The sequence below is a fragment of the Bos taurus genome, chromosome 19 (assembly GCF_002263795.3).
Source record: "Bos taurus isolate L1 Dominette 01449 registration number 42190680 breed Hereford chromosome 19, ARS-UCD2.0, whole genome shotgun sequence".
NCBI classification, from domain to species: domain Eukaryota; kingdom Metazoa; phylum Chordata; class Mammalia; order Artiodactyla; family Bovidae; genus Bos; species Bos taurus.
This window is the reverse complement of record NC_037346.1, coordinates 54,731,935-54,754,371: the sequence shown is the minus strand read 5'-3', so window position 1 is coordinate 54,754,371 and position 22,437 is coordinate 54,731,935. Positions and strand designations below refer to the sequence as shown.

The following is a 22,437-nucleotide window of genomic DNA, read 5'->3' as shown; positions in this document are numbered from 1 at the left end:
GGGGTCGCAAAGAGTCGGACACGACTGAGCCAGCCACTTCACTTCATTCCTGATTTTAGAGCTGGAAGTCTTACAGTGTTATCTCACCCTGAACCTCACTTCACAGAGGTGAATCTGAGTCCCAGAAAAGTCAAATGACTTGCTTGAGGTCGCCCCGAGTTACTCTTTAGCAGTTTTTCAGACTGCCAGATGTAGCCGTTTGCTGCCAGAACCTGGTCTTTCTGAGAGGTATGTGAAACATACCAGAGGAAGTTCCAGATCTTTTTAAATGTAATTAATATGGGTAGGAATCTTATGAAATAAAATATACCTTTGTAATTTTTTCTTTTGTTACAGCTAGGCTTTAGGCTCCTTGAGGATATTCCGTTTTGTACTTTTGAATATCCTCTCATCTTACTCAGCATAAAATAACTTTCTTAATAATTATCCTCAGCAGGACAGGTAGGCTCTTTGGATTTATTTTTCTTCCTTCCTTTTAAATAGGGAAGTGAAGTCCCATAGAGGGCTCCAAATAAAAGTATGTTTTTCAGAAAAATCCAGCTTAGGCTGAGGCCAGCCTCTGAATGTGCCCCTGGCAGAAGGATTCTTGACGGGTAAAGGAGGCTTGATTGCTTCCTGATATTACAGCTCTTTGAGGCTGAAAAAGTCAGTGGAGCCTCTAGCCAGAGGGCTTGGAGTGTCTGCCATTTGAAGACTGATCCCTGAAGTTGTTGTAGCCTGCGCAGTTAGAAAATGGAGATTGACAAGTTTCCTTTGAAAATAGCTTTTGAGGAGTATCCCATAATTTAAGACACAGTAGTATTTTTTTTTCCACTTGTATTTTTGTGTGTTCTGGGCTTAATATCTTAAAGTGCCACCATTTTTATTTGGCTTCTCATGGAAGTTGAAGAGAAAATGATTCAAGAACTAATTGTATGGGTTATTAGAATAATTGAATCTCGGCATTTCACTTGCTGGAAAGGACCCAGGGCGGCCCCAGGAGAGGCGGTGAGGCTGGTAAGGTAATTGAGTCCTCCAGCCCTCAGACCAGCGCTCCTTCCCTCGCTCCACTTGGACTTTCTTCACCTTTTCTTCCTGTCTTCCTGCCTTCCCTTGCCCTTGTATAATTAAGCATCATCTTTTGACTTGTATGTGCATAGAATTGTGATCTATTAAGGTTCCTTAGACTGTAGTCTAAGGAAGACTGTAGTATGTTGTGTAAATGCAAATTTTTTTCATATCATGGTTATTTATCACAAATGTTTGTGTTTTGCAGGTGTGAAAGGATTGCTGTTTTATTGCAATCATGGTGCAAAAATACCAGTCACCAGTGAGGGTGTATAAACACCCCTTTGAACTAATTATGGCTGTAAGTACTTTTCAGTTTTCTCTCTTGCATCTTATCTTCTTAGGTGTCCAAATTTGATTATCTGTTGCTCCACTTTTACATATTCTGTTTTTATGCTTATGAACTTTAGCAAGTTTGTGAATTTGTTTTTAAACTATAAGTCTCTGAAAATCAAAATCTGCATTTTTTTTTTTTAAATTCATCTCAGGGTTGTGTGTGAATTTCAGTCAATTCTCCTTTTGAAAATACAGAAGTGGGATTGTGACTAAATAATTCTTCCTCTGGATTTTGCTCCTTTTTTGTTTAAGTAGAAAAGGGATGTAGAGAGTGGTTTTTTCCTTCTGCTGCTCATTTAGAATGAGGGTGAGTTCACTATATGAAGCTGAACACTGAAGGATGGAGCTTAATTTACAGGATTCTAAGGACTATGCTGAAATGAGCTTCCTCCCTTAATATTAAATTCTTGAGTCACATAAGAATTCCACAAATGGGGTAATTAAAAGTCTTAATTTTCTTTGTTATTTACCTAAAGAGATTGGCTCGAAGTAGTAATTTAATTAGAGGCCAAAAAAAAAACCCCAGACAAACTTTTTCCGCTCTCTTTTAGATTACTGTAAGGTATTCTTTCCCTTGGCTTCAGCGCATGTACTTTTTCAGCTGGTCAGAACCCTGGCTCTGGATCCAGTTTGACTTTGTGACATTTCTTACTGCATTCTTTCGGTTTCTATGTGAACAGTTCTTTTCGCTAAGAGTCAGACACGACTTAGCAACTGAACAACAACAACTCCTTTTCCTCCCTGTCTCTTTTGTGTTACCGTTAAGGTGTAATGTATGACTGGAGGATGCCTTGCTCGTGAAATACACCCTGATGAAAGTACCAGTCTGAACCAGAGCCTTTCAGCCCAGTGAGAGACCCTCAGCTCCTCCTGGTCCCTTGTAGTTAGCCCCTGTTTTGACTCTGACCAGAGATGAACTTCTGTATCTGTTCTGTGTACAAAAACTCAAGTGTTTTTGCATCTGGCTGGCTGCTCAGCATCATTTGTGAGATTTATCCAGATCAATTTAGTTTTGGAAAACAAAACTCAAGTCCTCTCAAGGGAACAATTTAGATTCAGGGCGTCTGTTTCTTAAATTGAGGTGTAATTTACAGACAGTGAAATGATCACATTAGGTTTACAGTTTGAAGTGTTGACAGAGTGACATGAATCTCTGTCAAGATGCAGAACCATTCCCTCCTTTACCTCAGAAAGCTCCCTGGTGCCCCTTTTCTGCCAGGTGTGAGATTTGTGTGTGTGGGGTGGGGGTGGATATTATTTGCTTCTGTGTTTTCCTTCAGTCCTAGGACTGTTCAGTGTTTTATGTTAATGGCTTACCAGGAAGGCTTGCTTCCTGTTTGCTGTGTGGGTCGTTTGGTCATAAAGAGCAGAGATCCACTGTGGCCTGAGAGGGGGGATATTGTTGTTGGAACACATGCTGTGTGTGATGGGATCGTACAGAAATCCAGGAATGTGGGCCTGCACGGGCTGAACTCCAGGAACCTGGCTTGGGGGGAGGGAGGGTGTTCCCAGCAGCAGTTGTCCCCGGAACTTCACCCTTCACCCCTTCGCCACTGGCTGCTTCACGCTCTCCTACCTTCCTCTCCTGTGGCTTCAGCTCACATGCTTTTTCAGCTGGTCAGAACTCTGGCCCCAGTTTAACTTTGTGGCATTTCTTGTCGCCTTCTTTCAGTTTCTAAGTGAACAATTCTTTTCACATTTCCTGGTTCAGATTCTAGAGATACTTGATCTGATCCTCCCTGCTGCCCACTCCGGTCCCAGGATGCTGGCTGGCCTGTGGATTCCTTGTGGGGCTTGGTCACCTGTCCCTTTCTGGTTGGCAGGGGCTGGTGGTGCTAGGAGATTAGTTTGGGGCAGTGGAGGACAGTGAGCCTGGGAGATGCTCCAGGGTGGAGGGGACAGGCACAGGACCTGGTGCCTTACGTTTTCTCTTATGTTGCAGACGACTTTTAAATATTGCTGCGACCCTGATCATTTGAGGCAAAGGCAGGTCTCTTAGGCAAACACTTGATAATAAAAAGGTATTTTGCTTACCTAATGTTCAGCTTCCATATTTTCCTTTTTTCACGGTTTTCAAAATGCTATAGTTTGCCTTGTCACATTTATGCAGGGATTTACAGAAGAATTTGAAATTGAACTTCTCAGCCACCCCTCAATCTTTTAAACTTAACTGGTTTTTCACTCGCTTCTGTTTTAAGCAGTAGTAAAATTTTTTGACTTGGAAGAAATTACGTTTTAATCTGAAAATGAAGTCTGTTACCCCTTCCCCTCCAGATTTAGGTAGAAACTGGAAGGCACAGTCTAGTGAGTTTGTGGGGTCCCTCGTGCTTTTCTCCCTGTAATTGTACTACATAAAATCCACAGTGTTTTCCTTGCTTGATTTTTCTCTTTTTGAGGAAAAACAAGTACAAAAGAGTTACTCTAAAATATTCTTTTCAGTTTATTCAGAGTGAGCAAAGACATTCAGTTAATGCAAGAACAGAACTATAATTTGAACAGAAATATTTTTGAGACCCTCCAAAAGTGACTGTGCTTCAGTAGTCACAGCGAGTGATACGGACAGAAGTGTTCGTCAGGTGGTCAGTTTGTGGTATTCACAGGTGATCCAAGTCCTGAGTTACAGGGTCCTGTGACGACCGTGGAAGGAAACGTCATGCCGTCCACTTAAAGCCTCTGTTTGTCTTAACCAGGAGTTCCGTTGTAATTTAGAATTGCCAGAATATGAGGTGGGAAGTGCCTGTGTCAGTAGTAGGTCCACGGTAGGTATCAAGTAAGTTAATTATTTTGATTGATTTCATGACAATCTACCATTTGTTTTGGGGTCAGTATACTTGGTAGAATTAAAAAATCATCTACGAGTTAATGGTAAACAAGCAAAACTGAAGTGAAGGTGTTTGAGCAGGCATTTGTGGCCTCTGAGGGGCGTTCTGTTGTCAGATGTGAGCCCAGAGACAATGGTTGGTGCTTGGGTGAGTTGAGAAGCGCCCCGGCTGAGCCCCCTTTGAGGGTGAGGAGTCTGAGGCTCAGAGAAGAGAGAGCTTCTGCAGGTAGTTGGGGTAGAGTTTGCTGTTCTTTTTATTAGAATGTGTATCCTGGAATGTTTGTGGAGGGTTCTTGTCCTTGAAGAGTGACCTTTCCAGGCTCAACCAGAAATGTTTCCTGGGGCTGCTCTGCCCAACCTGTGGGAGGAGAGCTTAATCTGTGAAGGACATTCCAGTCGCTTGAACCCGCCGGTATATCTGTGGCCTCCCCTGGCCTAGTGAGGTGACCGCCGAGATGGGACTTGGGCGGCAGGTGTGGTTCTGAGATGCTTGGACTTGAGTGTTTCATTTGGAAAGTTCTGAGATAAAACACTGATTTCAGAGCGTAAACATTTTCAGGTCCAGCTTCCTTCCTCCTGGCCTTCTTGGCCTTTCACAAATGATGCAGAGGAGAGTGAGTCCTTGGAGCAGAGGTCAGTGCGCAGTGTAAAGTGGGGTCAGGGTGCAGGTGAGACCGAGGGAGAGGAGGACCCGGGAGCCATGCCTCTGTGGCCACGGCGGCGGGGAGGCAAGGACCAGTCTCTGATGCGTTTCTCGGCGGGACAGCTGCCCCTGGACTGCTGGAACACGCGATGGCAGAGGCCCCGCTGCTCTCCTGTGCAGCCCCATTTTATTTATTAATTTCTTTGGCTGCCTGGGTCTTCCTGGCAGCACGCAGGATCTTTAGTTGCGGCATGTGAAGTCTTATTAGAATTCACATGTGGGATCCCGTTCCTTGACCAGGGATCGAACCCCGGGCCCCCTCCGTTGGGAGCGCTGAATCTCAGCTGCTGGACCGCCAGGCAGTCCCAAGCCCTGTTTCTCCAGGCATCCTGTCACCCGACAGCTCTGCTCACGTCCACTCCCCGAGCTCCCTGTTCTCTTCACCCTGTCGTGGGCTCCCAGACCCTGTTGGCCGTGTGGATCCCTAGCCGATGCACCTTCTAGATGATGCCCTTGAGTCACAGCTGTCTGCCTCCCTCTCCTGAGCGCCACCTCCGGTCCAGCTTTCGGGGGGGAGCCAGAGTTGTCCTTTCTCACTCACGCCCCTCCCTTTGGGCCTGCATCCTCCTGCTGGACACAGGTTCCGCCTGTCAGCCCTCGGGGAAGTGATCGCTCTCATCAGTCACATCTGTTCTAAACCGCGTTGCATTTTCTCCAAGGCCCTTCGTATCCTGCCTTCCCTGTTCAAGCTTCTCTCATAATTGTGCCGACTTCCCAACGTGAATGTTTCCATCTATTCTGTGCTGTCCCTGTTTGCCATGGTGTCTTTTCTGCCCCCCACCCGCTTCCTTTCTACACTTCCTTCCTTGCCTTAGATGTTCACCCCATCTAATCTTGATCTTAGCTGGCCCACCCCTTGCCCTGATGGCAGCTACGAAGCCCTTCGTGTTTCTCTCCTCCTTCATGGTGCAGTCAGTGGTAGGTGGTGGTAGGTGGTTTCTTTTATTTTCCAAGGTGCCCGAGTATTGCTCTCTAACTATTGTATATGTTCCTCAAGGGCAGAGACTGTGTTTTCCCTTGTTCCCTCCAGTGTTGGTACCGAGCACGTGTAGGCACACAGATATGTTTGATCGGCTGGTGTCCATTTGCTCACTTGAGCTTTCCGTGTGAGGACTTGGGAGCTAGGTCTGACGGTTGAAGCTCAGATCTGATCTGCTTCAGATGAGGGCTCTGTGTTTTCTCCATGAAGAGAAGTAGCATGCTGCGAGCCTTCAGTTAACCGATGCCTCCTGGAAAAGCAGAGCCCTTTTGTGATGAAGTTGGCTTTTTTTTTTTAACACCATCATAAATTACGCAGAACCCATTTGACAAATTTTGTAGTAGTTTAAGTGGTATGCTTTTACAGGTTGAGTAACCAAAAAGCTCTCTCTTTCAGTGTGCGCTTGCTGACCAGTGGCTCCCACAACAGCATTTGGTTCTGTTCCTCTCATTCTCTTGCTTTCCTTTGGTTTGTTTTGGTCTCTGTTTTTTTTTCCTTCCTTTCCTCTTTCCTCAGATATCTCATATCTTCCTACAAGACTAGAGGATGAAAGGAGATTTGCTGTGATTCTGGGTACAGAGTGGAGCCCTGCCGCAGACTTGCTCTGTAACCTGGTGACTAGGCTGGTCACTCGTGTAGACTGTTGGGAGGTCTGTAGAACTAAGCAGACCATAGACGTGCCAGTGGGAGAGGCAGGGCCTGGAAACATCCATGGCCTCCCCCCTCCCTTTCTGAAAGCCAGCCCCTGTGCCGCGCCCAAATGTAAGGTGAAATGAATCAGCAGAGTCATTTGTTGACATGTGAACTATGAATGTGTCTCTTTAAAATAGACCTTTGTATATATGTAAACCTTACTTCATCCATTCAGTTTATGCATCAGGACAGTTGGGGAGACATGTGGGGGACCCTGGGGTGTGCTTGTGTATCACAGCGCTGTCTAAGGAGGGTGTACACCAAATGCAGTCCAGTCTGCTCCTTCTAGAGTGAGGGCAAGGTGCGCAGAAATCTGAGCGGTCGAGCCCACCCCCCACCCCCGTGCAGCTGTTTCCGGGCTGTTCCTCGGTCCTGCTGGAGCCCATCTGGCTTTGTCCTCTTGCTCTGAGGCAGGTGGCTGCCCCCTGAAGCCCCATGTGCCCATCCGCCCCTCCTCCTTGCCCGAAGATACTGGGAGCCCCCGACCCCTCTTCCTGATTTTGTTCTCTTCCGCTGACCTGAGTCCCACGCATATTTGGTTTGTACCTTTATTTTAGTTATGAAATACTTTCATTCCATCGTTTGTTTTTCTTTTCGAAGCATGTTCTCTGCCTCTCATCCTAGATTTTATCCCTGAGCCCTTTATGCTTTCCAAGTTTCTGACAATTAGGTGTGTTACTGAAATACATCTTTTTCATTAATGGAGGTATAGATATATCTTCAGTCAGCCCAGTATGCAATAGAATTTATTTTTACTCAAAGAAATAAGCAGTCTTCATTTTGGGGTCACCAGCTTAAAAAGTTTTGTTCAGTCTAGAAGTGGAGAGAAACAATCCAGTTTTTCTGTTGATACATTAAGGATCCTGGTCAGTTTATTAATAGTGAGGGAGATTGTACTCTTTTCATTTATCAAGTTTTTGAATGCCATAGCGTAAATTCTGTTCTGTTTAGTAAAACCTGGAATGTGGTCAAATGTACTCAGCTTTGACAATGAGCAATCATTGTGCTTCCTTCACACGCTATTTTGTGCAGAACCAGGCTTTTTCTCTTCTCCTAAACCCACTCTCCCAACACGTTATGCCTCCTGAATTACTTTTAATGTGCTAGAGTGAATACAGCCGTGGTTCAGTAGTGGTTCTTATTTCAAGAAATAAAGCAGGATCTGATTCAGCTCCTTGCCTTCTTGATTTACCTGTTTTTGTCAAGGAAAAAAAAAAAGAAAAGGGTAAACCTTGTATTTTCGGAACCAAGTATGCAGAAGTAGAAAGGAAAGTTTGATGAATGCCCGCTTGCCCATGGTGTAGCTCCGAAAGCATCACCGTTTTGCCAGTTTGTTTCATTTATTCTTTCCGCTTTCCTCCTGCTGGTGTATATAAAAAGCAGATTTCAGGCATCTTGTTAATTCATCCTGAAACATACCTCGCACTGTAAAGACTTTTTTTAAAAAAATGTATGTATTTAGCTGAGTGAAGTCTCTCATTGTGGCACTTGGGCTTCTCTCTAGTTCTGGTGCACTTGTGGGATCTTAGTTCCCCATTCGGGGATTGAACCCACGTCCCCTACACTGGACCACCAGGGACGTGCCAGGACCTTTTTCTTTTGAAAAGTAACCACCGTGTCATTATCACATCTGAGAAGAGTTCTAATAATTCCTTGACATCATCCAGTCCCAAATCCATGTTCAGACTTTCTCTGCTAACACAATGTCTTTTTTTTTTTAACCTTCTTTGGATCCTCCTTCAGATAAACCTTAGCGTTCAGTTATTATATTTCTTCAGCCTCCTCTGTTCCCTCACATCCTCCTCTCCCTTTGTTTCCTTTTGTGTCATCGCTTTGTTACAGAAACTGGGTCATTTGTCCTTTTCAATTACCTTAACGTTTTGCTGATTTAATTGTTCATTACAGCCATTTGGCACCGGGAGGAGTCACAGACCTCAAGTCAGTCAGTTCAGCTACTTTTTAGCAGCTTTGTCTAAACATTTGCTGATATTGCTGGTAGATATTGAAGCCAGCGATTATCCTTTGTAGTTTTGAGTTGCAAATGGGATGCAAAGCATTTTTTTTTTCAAATTAAACTGGGTCTTTCCAAACGCACTTCGTTGATCCTACTGTTTATAGAGAGCAGTTGAAGGGAGTTCATTTATTGGCAGATCTGACTAAGAGGCTCCCTATGTAGCGTCCGTGGTAAGCGCTTGGGGACCACCGAGGTGCAAGGAGGGGTCCCAGGCACCCTGGCCTGTCCTTTGTTCATGCTTCTTGCTTTACAGCCCTGGATGGGGATGTCAGTCTGGTTTGGGCAGTGCCCAGAGAGATTCACTGCAGAGAATTTTTGATGGGCAGGTGTGATCATTGATCTTTCTTGATTTTTAATCTGTATGAGTGAAAACAGTTTTATGTACTTCTAGTGGGATAATTTTACATGTTGCAACAGAAGGCATGTATTGCAGTAATAATTCCTTGAAAGGTACAGTTGATCTTGAGAGTACTGGCCTTGTTTTATTTGTTGTTGTTGTTGTTTTAAAGAAAAGTCTTTGTATGTATGTATGTAGATTTATGCAATTATCACCCTGTAAGATAATTGCTGTATATATCGTGATGTGTGCTGAATCCTTTTTCCATTCAGAAATCTGCCATGTTTATTTCATAGCTCTCTCCTACACGATTTGCATTCGTATATTCCTCGTGCACTGTTCACATGCATAGTGCGAATCTGAGTGATTGATAAGCGTCCGGTTCCTAAATGTCTCGCGTGTTTGACTGGATGACCGGCAGTGGTTCTCTTCCTCCTGGGTCTCTGGCCCTCCTCTGGTCACCCTTGCGTTTCTCCTTATTTGACTCACCTCCATGCTGCCTTGGGTACAGATGGGCTCTTCCTCTAATGATAACTTGTTTTGCTATTTCAAGACCCCGTAGTTATTCAACTAGTTTTGTGTTTTCTGGATGTCACAGTTTTAACTTGTGGTTAATGCTGTATTATGAATATCCAGCTCTCTCAGCCGACCTCCCTTCCTGGCCAGCCTCGTCTGAACCCGTGGCTTCAACTGTCAGTTTATAAACCAAAGCTCTCAGGGCTCACCCTCAGCCTACACACAGGCGCTTCCAGGCGTCTAGCCAGCTCCGTGCTTGGAGAGCCCCACCTGGCCATTCCGAGGCAGACTTAGTAGGTCTGAACAGTACCCACCCTTCCTCGTGCCCACACAAAGAGCACACCCAACAGAACGCACGCAAGCATGTTAAAAACAATAGAATTCCTCTGAAAAGCTCTGCCTTTCCTCTGAACTGCTGCTTCTGAGGAATGCCACCGCCATGTGCTGACCCTCAGACCCGGAGCCCAGGCACCCCTGAAAGCCCCCACCCCTCCAACCCCAGTGATGGCCGGACCCTTGCCCATCCAGGGTGTCTGTTGACTTGGGTCTGAATCGTCCCCTCTGACGGTGTGGGCTCAGCCTCCATCACAGCATCCTTCACGTCCTCTGGACCCTGCATCCCAACCCTGTCTGCCCCACTCGCTTTTTCTCAGGGTTGCTGCCCCCGAGTCTCCCAGTTGGACGTCTGACCGCATTGCTTGCTAGTTTAAAATTCTCAAGTGGCTGCACCCCACCTTCAAGATGAGTTCGGAGCCTTGGCTCTGTCTTGGCTTCTAAGCCTCCTCATAGCCTCGTCGCCACAGGTGAGACCCCCCGTGCTCCCCAGTCGCGTCTTTGGGGTCGCTGGCCGCTCCCCAGGTGTGCGTCTGTTGCTGGCTTCGTGCTGGAGGGCCTTTCTCCGTCCTTCCCTCACCGGTCAGGTCAGTTCTCGGAGGAGTTCCCGCCCTGTGCTCTGTTGTCCCCCTGTCGCCTGGCTGGTCCCTGCAGCTTGTCACCTCTCCTTTCACATAAGCATCTTCAGGGTGGGAACCAGAACGTTTTGCTTTTTCTCCCAAGCCTACAGAGAAGCCTCAGTAATGGATTTGTCTGAAGAATAAGCCAGTCCTGAGATGCACACTCTCGCTTCTGCCATTACTGCTGCTTCTGGGAGTGAAAATTTTAACAAAAGGTCACATTGGAACATATTCTTTTGGTTGAATTTACTACTTATACTGTGTTTTGAAGGAATCTGATGCAATTTGGTTTTGAGTAAAATAGAGTTTATGTTCAGTGAACTGAAGCTTATAATTATTGTAGTTTTCTGAAAAATGTATCCTGCTTTATGTATTACTTAGTGTTTGAGTGGCTTTTTTCCCATAGTGATGAATTTGTTCAGCCACTAAGTCATGTCTGACTCTTTGCGACCAAAAAACTTCCTTTATGTGGTTCTCCTACAGAACATAAAATTCATTTAAAAATTCTTGACTCTGATAGAATGGTATTCTAATTTTCTTTTTTCTATCCCTATAGTTTTAAACCTGGAGGTTGCTTATTACATGACCCTTTTTCTTAATTGAATAAGTTACTCTGTAGCAGTAGGTAAAATGTGTTTCTTTGCCTAGCTTGGCGCCTATATCTGTCTTTAAAACCAAGTTCAGAACTAAAAGCTGAAGGTATTTATTTTAAGAAGTAAATCTAAGAGAGAGTTGTATTGCAGTATTTATGCTCTTAACGTTTAGAAAGCTCTTCCCCAAACACATCGTATCTTTATGTCATTTAACACAGAGTTGGTCTGGGATGTAATTGTGACAGGTCGAAATTCTTATTCTCAGCTGCGTCAGGATTTCCGGGGCAGGCCCAGCAGTTGGGTTTCACAAGCCCTGGTTCTGATGCCTGCACAGGTTGGAGGACCACTGGTTTGGATGTCCTTAATTTGATGTGTACCGAATGGAGTAGAAGAAAGAAAATTGGTTTCAGTTATAACTTTTCCTTACTTGAAAATCTTCGAAAGGATAGATTCTTTTAACAGGTTGTGTAATAGAGACTCGTTAATGATACTTTCTTTAGAAGGATCTAGCGTGTACTAAAAGGAGGCTGTTTGCTGTACGTGCTTCTCCAGACTGTTCTTTGCGAGTTTATATAGTGCTACCAAAACTCTGTTAACAAGCATGTGCCTGTCTTAACTGAATCATTTGTGTGGCTTTACTTGCTAATTTTCAGGTGGAGTATAAAAAAAGATTTATACTCTTTTTTATGTGGTAAAATATACGAAAGATTTACCATTTTAACTATTTCCAGTTACAATTTGGCTTCCCTGATAGCTCAGTTGGTAAAGAATCCATCTGCAATGCAGGAGACCCTGGTTCGATTCCTGGGTCAGGAAGGTCCCCTGGAGACGGGATGGGCCACCCACTCCAGTATGCCTGGGCTTCCTTTTGCGGCTCGGCCAGTAAAGAATCCGCCTGCAGCACAGGATACCTGGGTTCGATCCCTGGGTTGGGAAGATCACCTGGAGAAGGGAAAGGCAACCCACTCTAGTATTCTGGTCTGGGGAATTCCATGGACTGTGTAGTCCATGGGGTCGCCAAGAGTCGGACGCGACTGAGTGACTTTCACTTTCAAGGACATTCACAGGTTGTATGACCATCACCACCATTCATCTGCAGAACATTCTTATCTTCCCAGATGGAGACTCTGTCCCCATTAGACACTGACTCCCCATCCCCACCCCTCTCTACTTTCTGTCTCTATAGATTTGACTATTCTAAGTACCTCTTATGAGAGAAATTACACAATATTTATCCTTCTATAACTTGCTTATTTCACTTAGCATATTGTCCTCACAGCTCCTTCATGTTGTAACATGTCAAAATTTTTTTCCTTTCTAAAGTTGAATAATCTTATATGTGTGTGTGTGTATACACACTACAGTTTGTTTATCCATTCTTTCATCGGTGGACAGTTGAGCTGTTTCCACTTTTTGGCTGTTGTGTTTATTGTTTAAAGTCTAGTTGACTATTATGTCAGCCAAAAATAAGTGCACATCTCTATAGATTTTTTTTTTTTATCTTTGAATTCAACCGCTGTATTTTGTTCCACCTGTTCAAGATACAGCTCTAGTTTGCATCTCATGGTTGCCTTTGCCGTTAGTTCATAACAAAGAAAGAACAGCATCTGAGAGCAGGTGTAGATTGATGAGCTGGGGGGATGCACTGTCGGGGGGCTCCCACCATAAAGGAAGGGATGTGGTAGAGAAAACAGAAACGAGCACTTCACGGTCCGGGAGGCACAACTTGTGTAATAGGCGTTTAATAAACGGTGCTTGATAGATATTTTCCTGATGCATAGACCGACTCCTGCTATCAGCCTACTGACGATGGCGCTTTTATTCTGGTTCATGAGGCCAGATAATATTTCCATAGCTCATTACATTCTTTTATGTGGGCAAACACATGGCATCTATAAAAGCTGACAGCTGCAAGTCCCTGGAACACCAAATGCTCTTCTGAAGTCCACGGACTCATTTTTTACACTCTGGAAAAGGGAAACAGCGCTCTGCCAAATCCAACTTCATTTGAAGAAGAATATGCAAAACTGCTATTTTTATTGTCACATATACTCAGTTTGCTATTAGAAAGTTTTATGGATTAGAAATAGTTTTGGAAAGTCCTGGCATGTTTTGGATTCTGTTGGATCATGAATCAGTCACTGACGTTTAAATTTAAAAACTAAGAGAAGAGAAAGCCTTTGTAGCGCTCCAGACATTCTTGTTTGCCTAGGGCTCGAGTAACTGTGGCCTGTGAGACATTTGTCCTTCAAGATTTATTGACAGTGACAGATATCTTAAGTATAAAGATCTACTTAAAGCTGTGTGTGCCTCTGTGTTTTCTGACTAGTATCCTTTAATTTTCTAACTGGGATTGGTTAATGTTGTGCTTTTTGTTCTAATCTGCCATTATCTTCCTCATCCCTTCATCTGCTGGTGGACATTTAGGTTGCTTCCATGTCTTGGTTACTGTAAATAGTGCTGCCATGAACTTTAGAAGTGCACGAATCTTTTCAGATTATAGTTTTCTCCAGATACCTGCCCAGGAGTGGGCTTGCTGGATCATAGGGCAACTCTCGTTTCTTAAGGAACCTCCATCCTGTTTTCCACGGTGGCTGCACCGGCTTACATTCCTACCAACGGTGCGGGAACGTTTCCTTTTTTCCACACCCTCTCCAGCATTTGTTATTTGTAGACTTTTTAATGAAGGCCAGTTCTGACTGGTGTGGGGTGACGTCATTGTGGTTCCGATTTGCATTTCTCTAATAATTAGCAACGTTGAACATCTGTTTATGTGCTTGTCACACATCTATATGTCTTTGAAGAAAATTAGGTCTCTTGAGGTCTTGGGCCCATTTTTTGACTGTGGTTGTTTGCCTCACAATACTGGTTTAATGGTTGAAAGCAAATACAAAAAGAATAGAGGTGGAATTAATATGTAAATGATGTGATTGAGCCAAGTATACGCTAAGTTCCTCTGCAGACAGGGGGCTGTACAGATAAAGACTTAAATAGAAGTGGTAGGAGTGGTGAATCTCCAAAGGCCTGCCTTGGTGCAGGCCTGCCAGGTTTGAAAGCAGCCGTGCCCTGCTGCTCAGTCCCATGTTGAAGGAGGACTTCGTCTTCAACAAATTGTCATCTTTCTCGTTAAATGTATATTGTGTTAGTTTGAGTTTTATAATGGTATGAGTTTCTGCCTAGTTTGTACATATTTAAGTAACATTATAATGAAAAATAACTGGTCAACACTAAAGGTCCAAGGAAACTTCCATCTTTTGATTACTAAAGCCATTTTTCTTGAGTTAGAGGTTTGGCTATACTTTCATGAATTCCAGATCCATCAGCTCCTTAAATTGGGTTTTGTTTGACATGCAACCAAGGTTGAAACCAACCAGAGGTTGGAGAGGGGGATAAACATTCAGTTGAGTGGCTTGTTGGCTCAGCCGTTCTCAGGGGTAGTGGGCAGCCCTTCCACACGGTAGGTCATGAATGATAGCTCTTTGACAGTTGTTTTAACTGAGTATTGACTGGTGAGGCTAAGAGTGGAAACTTGGGATGGCAGGGTCTTCAACTTCCGCGTCTGACTTAGAGCTGTGGAAACTGACACTCTGCTTCATCACCCTGCGGGAGAATGGTGGGGGCAGGAGTGGGGGGCGGAAATGTCCTTCTGTAAAGTTTGTGATTCTCATGGTCATGTTTCTTTTTCATGATGGATTGTGAAGTCCTCAAATCAACTGTACTACGTTTTGAACTTAAAGCTTAAAACTTTTAAGTCTGTTTCATTGGAGATTGTTAGTTGTATCAGACCAGATCAGATCAGATCAGTCGCTCAGTCATGTCCAACTCTTTGCGACCCCATGAATCGCAGCATGCCAGGCCTCCCTGTCTATCACCAACTCCTGGAGTTCACTCAGACTCACATCCATCGAGTCAGTGATGCCATCCAGCCATCTCATCCTCTGTTGTCCCCTTCTCCTCTTGCCTCCAATCCCTCCCTGCATCAGAGTCTTTTCCAATGAGTCAACCCTTCGCATGAGGTGGCCAAAGTACTGGAATTTCAGCTTTAGCATCATTCCTTCCAAAGAAATCCCAGGGCTGATCTCCTTCAGAATGGACTGGTTGGATCTCCTTGCAGTCCAAGGGACTCTCAAGAGTCTTCTCCAACACCACAGTTCAAAAGCATCAATTCTTTGGCGCTCAGCCTTCTTCACAGTCCAACTCTCACATCCATACATGACCACAGGAAAAACCATAGGCTTGACTAGACGGACCTTTGTTGGCAAAGTAATGTCTCTGCTTTTGAATATGCTACTAGGTTGGTCATAACTTTCCTTCCAAGGAGTAAGCGTCTTTTCATTTCATGGCTGCAGTCACCATCTGCAGTGATTTTGGAGCCCAGAAAAATAAAGTCTGACACTGTTTCCACTGTTTCCCCATCTATTTCCCGTGAAGTGATGGGACCGGATGCCATGATCTTCGTTTTCTGAATGTTGAGCTTTAAGCCAACTTTTTCACTCTCCACTTTCACTTTCATCAAGAGGCTTTTTTAGTTCCTCTTCACTTTCTGCCATAAGGGTGGTGTCATCTGCATATCAGAGGTTATTGATATTTCTCCCAGCAATCTTGATTCCAGCTTGTGCTTCATCCAGTCCAGCGTTTCTCATGATGTACTCTGCATAGAAGTTAAGTAAACAGGGTGACAATATACAGCCTTGACGTACTTCTTTTCGTATTTGGAACCAGTCTGTTGTTCCATGTCCAGTTCTAACTGTTGCTTCCTGACCTGCATACAGGTTTCTCAAGAGGCAGATCAGGTGGTCTGGTATTCCCATCTCTTTCAGAATGTTCCACAGTTTATTGTGATCCACACAGTCAAAGGTTTTGGCATAGTCAATAAAGCAGAAATAGATGTTTTTCTGGAACTCTCTTGCTTTTTCCATGATTCAGCGGATGTTGACAATTTGATCTCTGGTTCCTCTGCCTTTTCTAAAACCAGCTTGAACATCAGGAAGTTCACGGTTCACGTATTGCTGAAGCCTGGCTTGGAGAATTTTGAGCATTACTTTACTAGCGTGTGAGATGAGTGCAATTGTGCGGTAGTTTGAGCATTCTTTGGCATTGCCTTTCTTTGGGATTGGAATGAAAACTGACCTTTTCCAGTCCTGTGGCCACTGCTGAGTTTTCCAAATTTGCTGGCATATTGAGTGCAGCACTTTCACAGCATCATCTTTCAGGATTTGGAATAGCTCAACTGGAATTCCATCACCTCCACTAGCTTTGTTCGTAGTGATGCTTTCTAAGGCCCACTTGACTTCACATTCCAGGATGTTTGGCTCTAGGTCAGTGATCACACCATCGTGATTATCTGGGTTGTGAAGATCTTTTTTGTACAGTTCTTCTGTGTATTCTTGCCATCTCTTCTTAATATCTTCTGCTTGTGTTATAACCAGAGGCAAAGTAGGGCTGGAGCTATAGAGGGATGGGAAGCAGTTTCCAAACAAGCTCTGCCTTCAGGGGCCTTCTTATCTCCTGGAGGGGAGTGGTAGGGCAGGCCTCTGCGCAGGGCCTTGGGCACCACGTGGGCAGCTGAACCCAGTGTACAGCCCATTGGGGAGATCTGGTTGCTAGGCCCCCGGTGATCCCAGAGCTGAACCACCATTTAAGAAACACTTAAAGAACATCTGAAAGATGCAGGAGTAAGGATGAGCTTGTGTGGGTTCAGTGTGCTACTGTCTCATTCATGGCTCACACTTACGTGGGTAGGCTCTTCTCCCCACTCTGCCCCCTTTGTTGAGATGTAATTGACATATAACATGGTGTTTGTTTGTGTGTGTGTTAGGTCACTTCAGTCATGTCTGACTCTCTGCGATCCTATGGATTGTAGCCTGCCAGGCTCCTCTGTCCGTGGGATTTCCCAAGCATGAATACTGGAGTAGGTTGCCATTTCCTTCTCCAGGAGATCATTCTGACCTAAGGATCGAACCTGTGTCTCTTATGTCTTTTGCATTGTGGGAAACCCTTAGTGTTTGTTTAAGGTGTGCAGTGTAATACTTTATGTTCCTTGAGAAATGATTACCACAAAAGTTGACATCCATCACCTCACAGTTACACATTTTTTTCCCTTGTGATAACTTTTAAGATCTCTTAGCAACTTTCAGATGTACAATACAGTGTCGTTAAGTAAAGTCACCATGCCGGATATTACATCCCCAGGACTTACAACTGGGACTTAACAACTTTAGAGGTAAGCGCTTCTCTTATTCCACTTTACAAAGAGGAAACTGAGATTTAAACTGCTTGCCAGGTGACCTGACTGCCTTGCCCACTGTCCGTGGTGCAGGTGCCAGGGTTCCGCGTGGCCGCACACACGCCCAGACCACGTGCAGCTTGGCTCACGTCCACACAAACCCGGATCTCGCTTGTCAGCAGGACAGCCGCGGACCCCGGGGTTTTCTGACTTTGGACAAAGCCAGGTTGCATCCTTTGCTTTGAGGTTCCTCCCCAGTCCTCCTCCCCCAGCCTTCTTCTCCCTCCTGCCTGATCTGTGCTGACCCGGTTCCCAGCCAGGCAGTAAGCTTCCCCCTCGTGCTCCATCTTTGGTGGCATGCAGCCCATCTTCGTCTTTTCTGTAACAGAAGGCTGGCGCTTGTAGGTGGTACCACTGAGATTCAAATCAGGGCCTGCTGACACAGGAGCCCAGGCTCTCCATCGGCTCTGCCTTCTGGTTCCCTGGTTGGTGTCTGGTCCTGAAGTGGCAGTGCTGGAGGCGGGGAGGGAAAGGACGCTGCGGGCTAGCTGAGGCCAGTGACAACAGTTGGGTGGCGGGCTGGGGGAAGGGAGTGGCTCGGAAGTTGCTAGGAGCTGTGAGTTTAAAAACAGTTTGAGGCCATGCGTGCCGGGGCACTTGGGTTGAAAGTTGTACAGGGTTGCCCGGCGGCAAGGGCTTTGTCCTTGAAACAGTAGGTGTCTCTCCAGGGCTGTAGGAATAGTCTAATGTTTACATTCATTCAGGCCGAGAAGGGGGCTGAGCCACTGGTTTCCTGATGGGAGTTCTTTCCCATCCAAGTGTATTGTGTCTCTTCATTCTGTGGAACATGTTACTACCATTAGCGTTAAGCCCGATTCAGGGCTCCCTGCAACCAAAACCTTTCAGGGAACTCTTGTTTCCTCAGCAGTCCCTCTCCCCCCACTCATTTTATGAAAGTTCTCTTTCGGCTTTGATCATGTTAATCTTCAGGGCCATATCTGCTTCTAGCAACTGAGTTTAGTGTAGAATTAATGAGTTATATAACTAAATCAATATGTTTCTTGTATTTTCTTCACACTACAGAGGGAATATTTCACTGTCAATCCCTAAGTTGAAGTGATATCATTTCTATCTTTATTTCTGTTGACTTTTTCTTTTTCCTTATAGAAGGAGACCTCTATGATACTATTCACACCTGGTTCCTTTCTTTTTTTAGTGGGCTAATTATAAACTTAAAATGGTTTCCAGCCAAGTCTCATGTTATTTACATCTTGTGTTTTTAGGGCCATGGAAGAAAAAATTGTCATTTTAGCCCGGTGAGCAAGGATTTTGAGGGTGAATTTTTTTTTTTTAAGCCATTCACATTAGATTCTCTTCCTCTTTCTGTGCCAAGCTAAATCAGTCCCTGGGCCGTGGGTGGCAGCGTCTTTGCTTAGTGATCAGGCACCTTTTTCCTCTTTTTGAGTATTGTATGTACTCTTTGTCAGGGCTGCCAAACACTCTTCCGTCTTCTTTTTCTTAATCTTCTACAATTCTGCACATCAAAAATGAAGAAACTAAGATGAAATTGAAGATGAAGAAGATGAATTACTCAACAATGCCGAGTAAGCTTCCCAAGGCCCTCTCTGGGACTGGAGCTGGGTCTTCTCTCCCAGGGCCCGTCCCCTGAGACGTGGCGCTGCTCTGGGTTCGGATTCCGGGACTTGACTTCTCTCAGCCTCTGTTTCCTCATTTGAAAGTGGGGAGAAGCTCATTCTGTAGCAGGAGCCTGCCTAGTACGTGCACCCACCTTTGTGAACCCACTTGCCGTGTGTGTGCAGGCTCCCCAGGCAAGCGGTGCTGGGGTGCCGCTCCTGCCTTGCGGCCCCCTTCGTGAAAGCTCTCGGGGGGGACGGCCCTGGTCTTTCCCTCCTGCATCCCGGGTGCCTGCTCTGCAGTGTTTGTCGTGGGAGAGAATGTTGAATAAAGGATGTTATGAATTTCTCTAGGTTCTTCTTAGAAGAACTTTTGCATTTTCCAATAGCTCAGGTAGTTAATAGGCTATTTACCTTTGGCCAGGGTGTTACTTGACTCCTTTTTTTCTTTATATTTAATAGATTATAATTTTTAGAGCAGTTTTAGGTTTACATTACAGAAAATTGAGCAAGTAGTATGGGATTTCTATATATCCCTCTACAGCTTCCCCTGTATTAACATCTTGTGTGGTGTGTTTCTTTCATTGGTGAGCCAGTGTTTGTATGTTATTATTAACTATAATCCATCATCTCCATTAGGATTCACTGTGTGTTTTACAGGCCTTTGGGTTTTGACAAATGTCTAACATCCCATATCCACCAGGACAGTGTCCTTGGAGTGGTTTCTCTGCCCTAAAACTCCTCTGTGCCCCACCCTTCATCCCTACCTTCTCTCCCCAACACTTGGCGGCCCTGGGTCTTTTTATTCTCTCAGTAGTGTTGCCTTTTCCAGTTACCAGAGAGTTGGTATCATACAGTCTGCAGCCTTTTCACATAAGCTTCTTTCAAAGCTGTAATCATTTAAGTTTCTCCCACCTCTTTTGTGGCTCGATAGTGCATCTCACTTTATTGCTGAATAAGACTCCATTGTGTGGATGTACCATGCACAGACTGTGTATCCATTCACCTTTCGTAGGACATCTTGGTTGCTTCCTGTTTTTGGCAATTATGAATAATGCCGTGGTGCTGCTTTCCTTTTCACTTAACCTTGAGTTTTCCTGCTGTGCTGATGACGGCAAATCAAGCTTCTTTATCAGGAAATACTGGTCACTATTAGAAATGCTTCCCAGAGTTGGCCTGCCAATTAAAACTATATGCATTTATGTTTTTATTGTTTTCCCCCACTTTATTGAGATGTAAATGACAAATAATAAACTATATCTTTTAAAGATATATAATTGGATGAGTTTTGACGTGTATACCTGTGAGACCATCACTGTAGTGAAGTTAGCATTGTGAGTCAGCCAAGATCAGAGCAACTTCTTGAACTTGAAATGTAGCTAGTGAGACTGAGGGAGTGAATTTTAATGTTCTTTAATATTTAAATTTAAATATTCACATGTGGTTGGTGGCTGCAGATTATAGAAGAGGTGGCTCTAGAGTGCATCTGTTCATTGAGTAGAACGGTGGGGGTTACCCTCCTTATTCATATTCGTGCTCTCCTCTCCTCCCCACTTCTTTCTTGGGTTAAATGTACATAGTCAGATTTGTGTGCGTAAGTGAGAAATGCATTTGTTGAGACCCCCTTGTGTAACAGAGAGCAGTTAAGTACAAGTGATAGTCCATTGGCCTTATGATCCTTTCTGTTTTATTTCAGATTTTTATCTTTCACTGTTTAGACTGGTTGGCATTTAAAATAACTCTTGCGTTTTTGTGGGAAAATAATTACATGGAACCCGTTACAGTTAATCACTTAGATCAGGAGTGGGCACACGACAGCCTGCTGTCTGTTTTTGTTCAGTTCAGTCGCTCAGTCGTGTCTGACTCTCTGCGACCCCACGGACTGCAGCACGCCACGCCTGTCCATCACCAACTCCCGGAGATAACTCTAACTCATGTCCATCGCATCGATGATGCCATCCAACTGGCTCATCCTCGGTCGTCCCTTTCTCCTCCTGCCTTCGGTCTTTCCCAGCATCAGTTTTCCCCGCGTCTGTTTTTGTACACCAGCTAAAATAGGTCTTTATATTTTTTAGCGATTGGGAAAAATTCTAGACTGTTTCATGGCTTGTGAAAAGTATCTGAAATTCAGATTTCAGTCTCTATAAATACACTTTTATTGGAACCGAGCTCTATTCGGGTTGTTCACATATTGTCTATGGCTGCTTCTGTCCTCAAAAGGCAGAGTTGAATATTTGTCACAGAGACTGTCTGGCCCAGAAAGCTGAAAATATTTACTGTTTGGCCCTTTACTTATGTGAAAAGTTTGCTCACCGGTCTTAGATTTTTGAAGGCCTTTATGCAGAAGTTGGAAATTTAGCTTGGGCACTGGACCTTTTGTATTTGATGGAAAGTTTGATAGTATAGGGTGATCAGTTGGATTGAAGCTCGTTTGTTTTCATTTTTAAAATACACTTACTGAATTATTTGGCTGCCTTGGGTCTTAGCTGTGGCACCTGGGCGTCATTGTGGCCACAGGCTCGGTGGTCGTGGCGCGTGGGCTTAGTTGCTCTGCCACATATGGGATCTTAGTTCCCTGATCAGGGGTCGAACCCTTGTCCCCTTGCATTGCAAGGTGATTTCTTAACCACTGGACCACCAAAGAAGTCCCTGTTTGTATTTTGAATAATGTATTTATAGGCAGAGGAATTTGTGGACGAATGAATAAAATTTAGAGCCCTTGGAGCCACAGTTCCCAAAGTGTGTTCTGAGGCACCCCAGAGCACCCGGGCTATAGGACAGTTTCCGTTTTTGAGGAAGCACTGTGATACTCCACCTTTCACAAACACTGCAGACTCTTGGTTCAGGGTAGTTCACGGTTTCGGGATCACACTGCACGTCCTTTGATGATGTTGCATCTCTGTGCGGCTGGGGTTGCGGTGGTTGCTGTGCGTTGTGTGCAGCAGGAAGTCACAGCAGCGGCAGCGTGAGTCTGAGAGGAGTGCACGCGCATCCTCAGATCACTCTCGCTATTTAGGACTGAAGCAAAACGTTTTCTCCTTCAACTTAAGAAGCATATTATTTTTCAAATGGTTACTAAGTTATTAAGACCCAAATGCTTTTTAAGTTGTTTGGACCCCATAATCTAATAAGTGGTATTTCCTTTGGCCTCGGGCACCGTGAAAAAGTCGAGATTCCAAGGGTGCCAGGAACCCAAATTTGGGAACCTCTGGCATTCTGCCCCAAGAGACAGTGCTTTAAGGACCAATGACTCCAGATACCTATCAGAAATGTCGTGCGTGATTGTCTTCAAGTAATAAACCCACTCCAGATACCCAATCAGAAATGTCATGCATGACTGTCTTCAAGATAATAAACCCACTCCGGATACCCCATCAGAAATGTCGTGCATGATTGTCTTCAAGATAATAAACCCATGGAAGTATGGAGCCCCCAGGCTGTTGTCTGAAATGTCAGTCTTGAGATCTTTCAGAAACACGAAGCAGTTTGGACAAGTATGGGCCATAGTTTTCTAATCTGAATTAACACGCGCAAGATGCAGTTAGTCAAGCATACTGATTATCCTTTGAGTTTTATTTGAAAATC

The 22,437-nt window shown here is 44.6% G+C and overlaps 1 protein-coding gene across 2 annotated transcripts in view; it reads left to right on the top strand.

The window, feature by feature from the left end:
• SEC14L1 (SEC14 like lipid binding 1) overlaps positions 1–22,437 on the top strand; it is a 47,775-nt gene that overhangs the window by 1,252 nt on the left and 24,086 nt on the right. For both annotated transcript variants that reach the window (XM_059877968.1, NM_001101975.2), the window contains 1 exon segment: positions 1,256–1,348. In XM_059877968.1, the coding sequence (XP_059733951.1) occupies positions 1,286–1,348 (63 nt within the window). In that variant the 5' untranslated portion in view covers positions 1,256–1,285.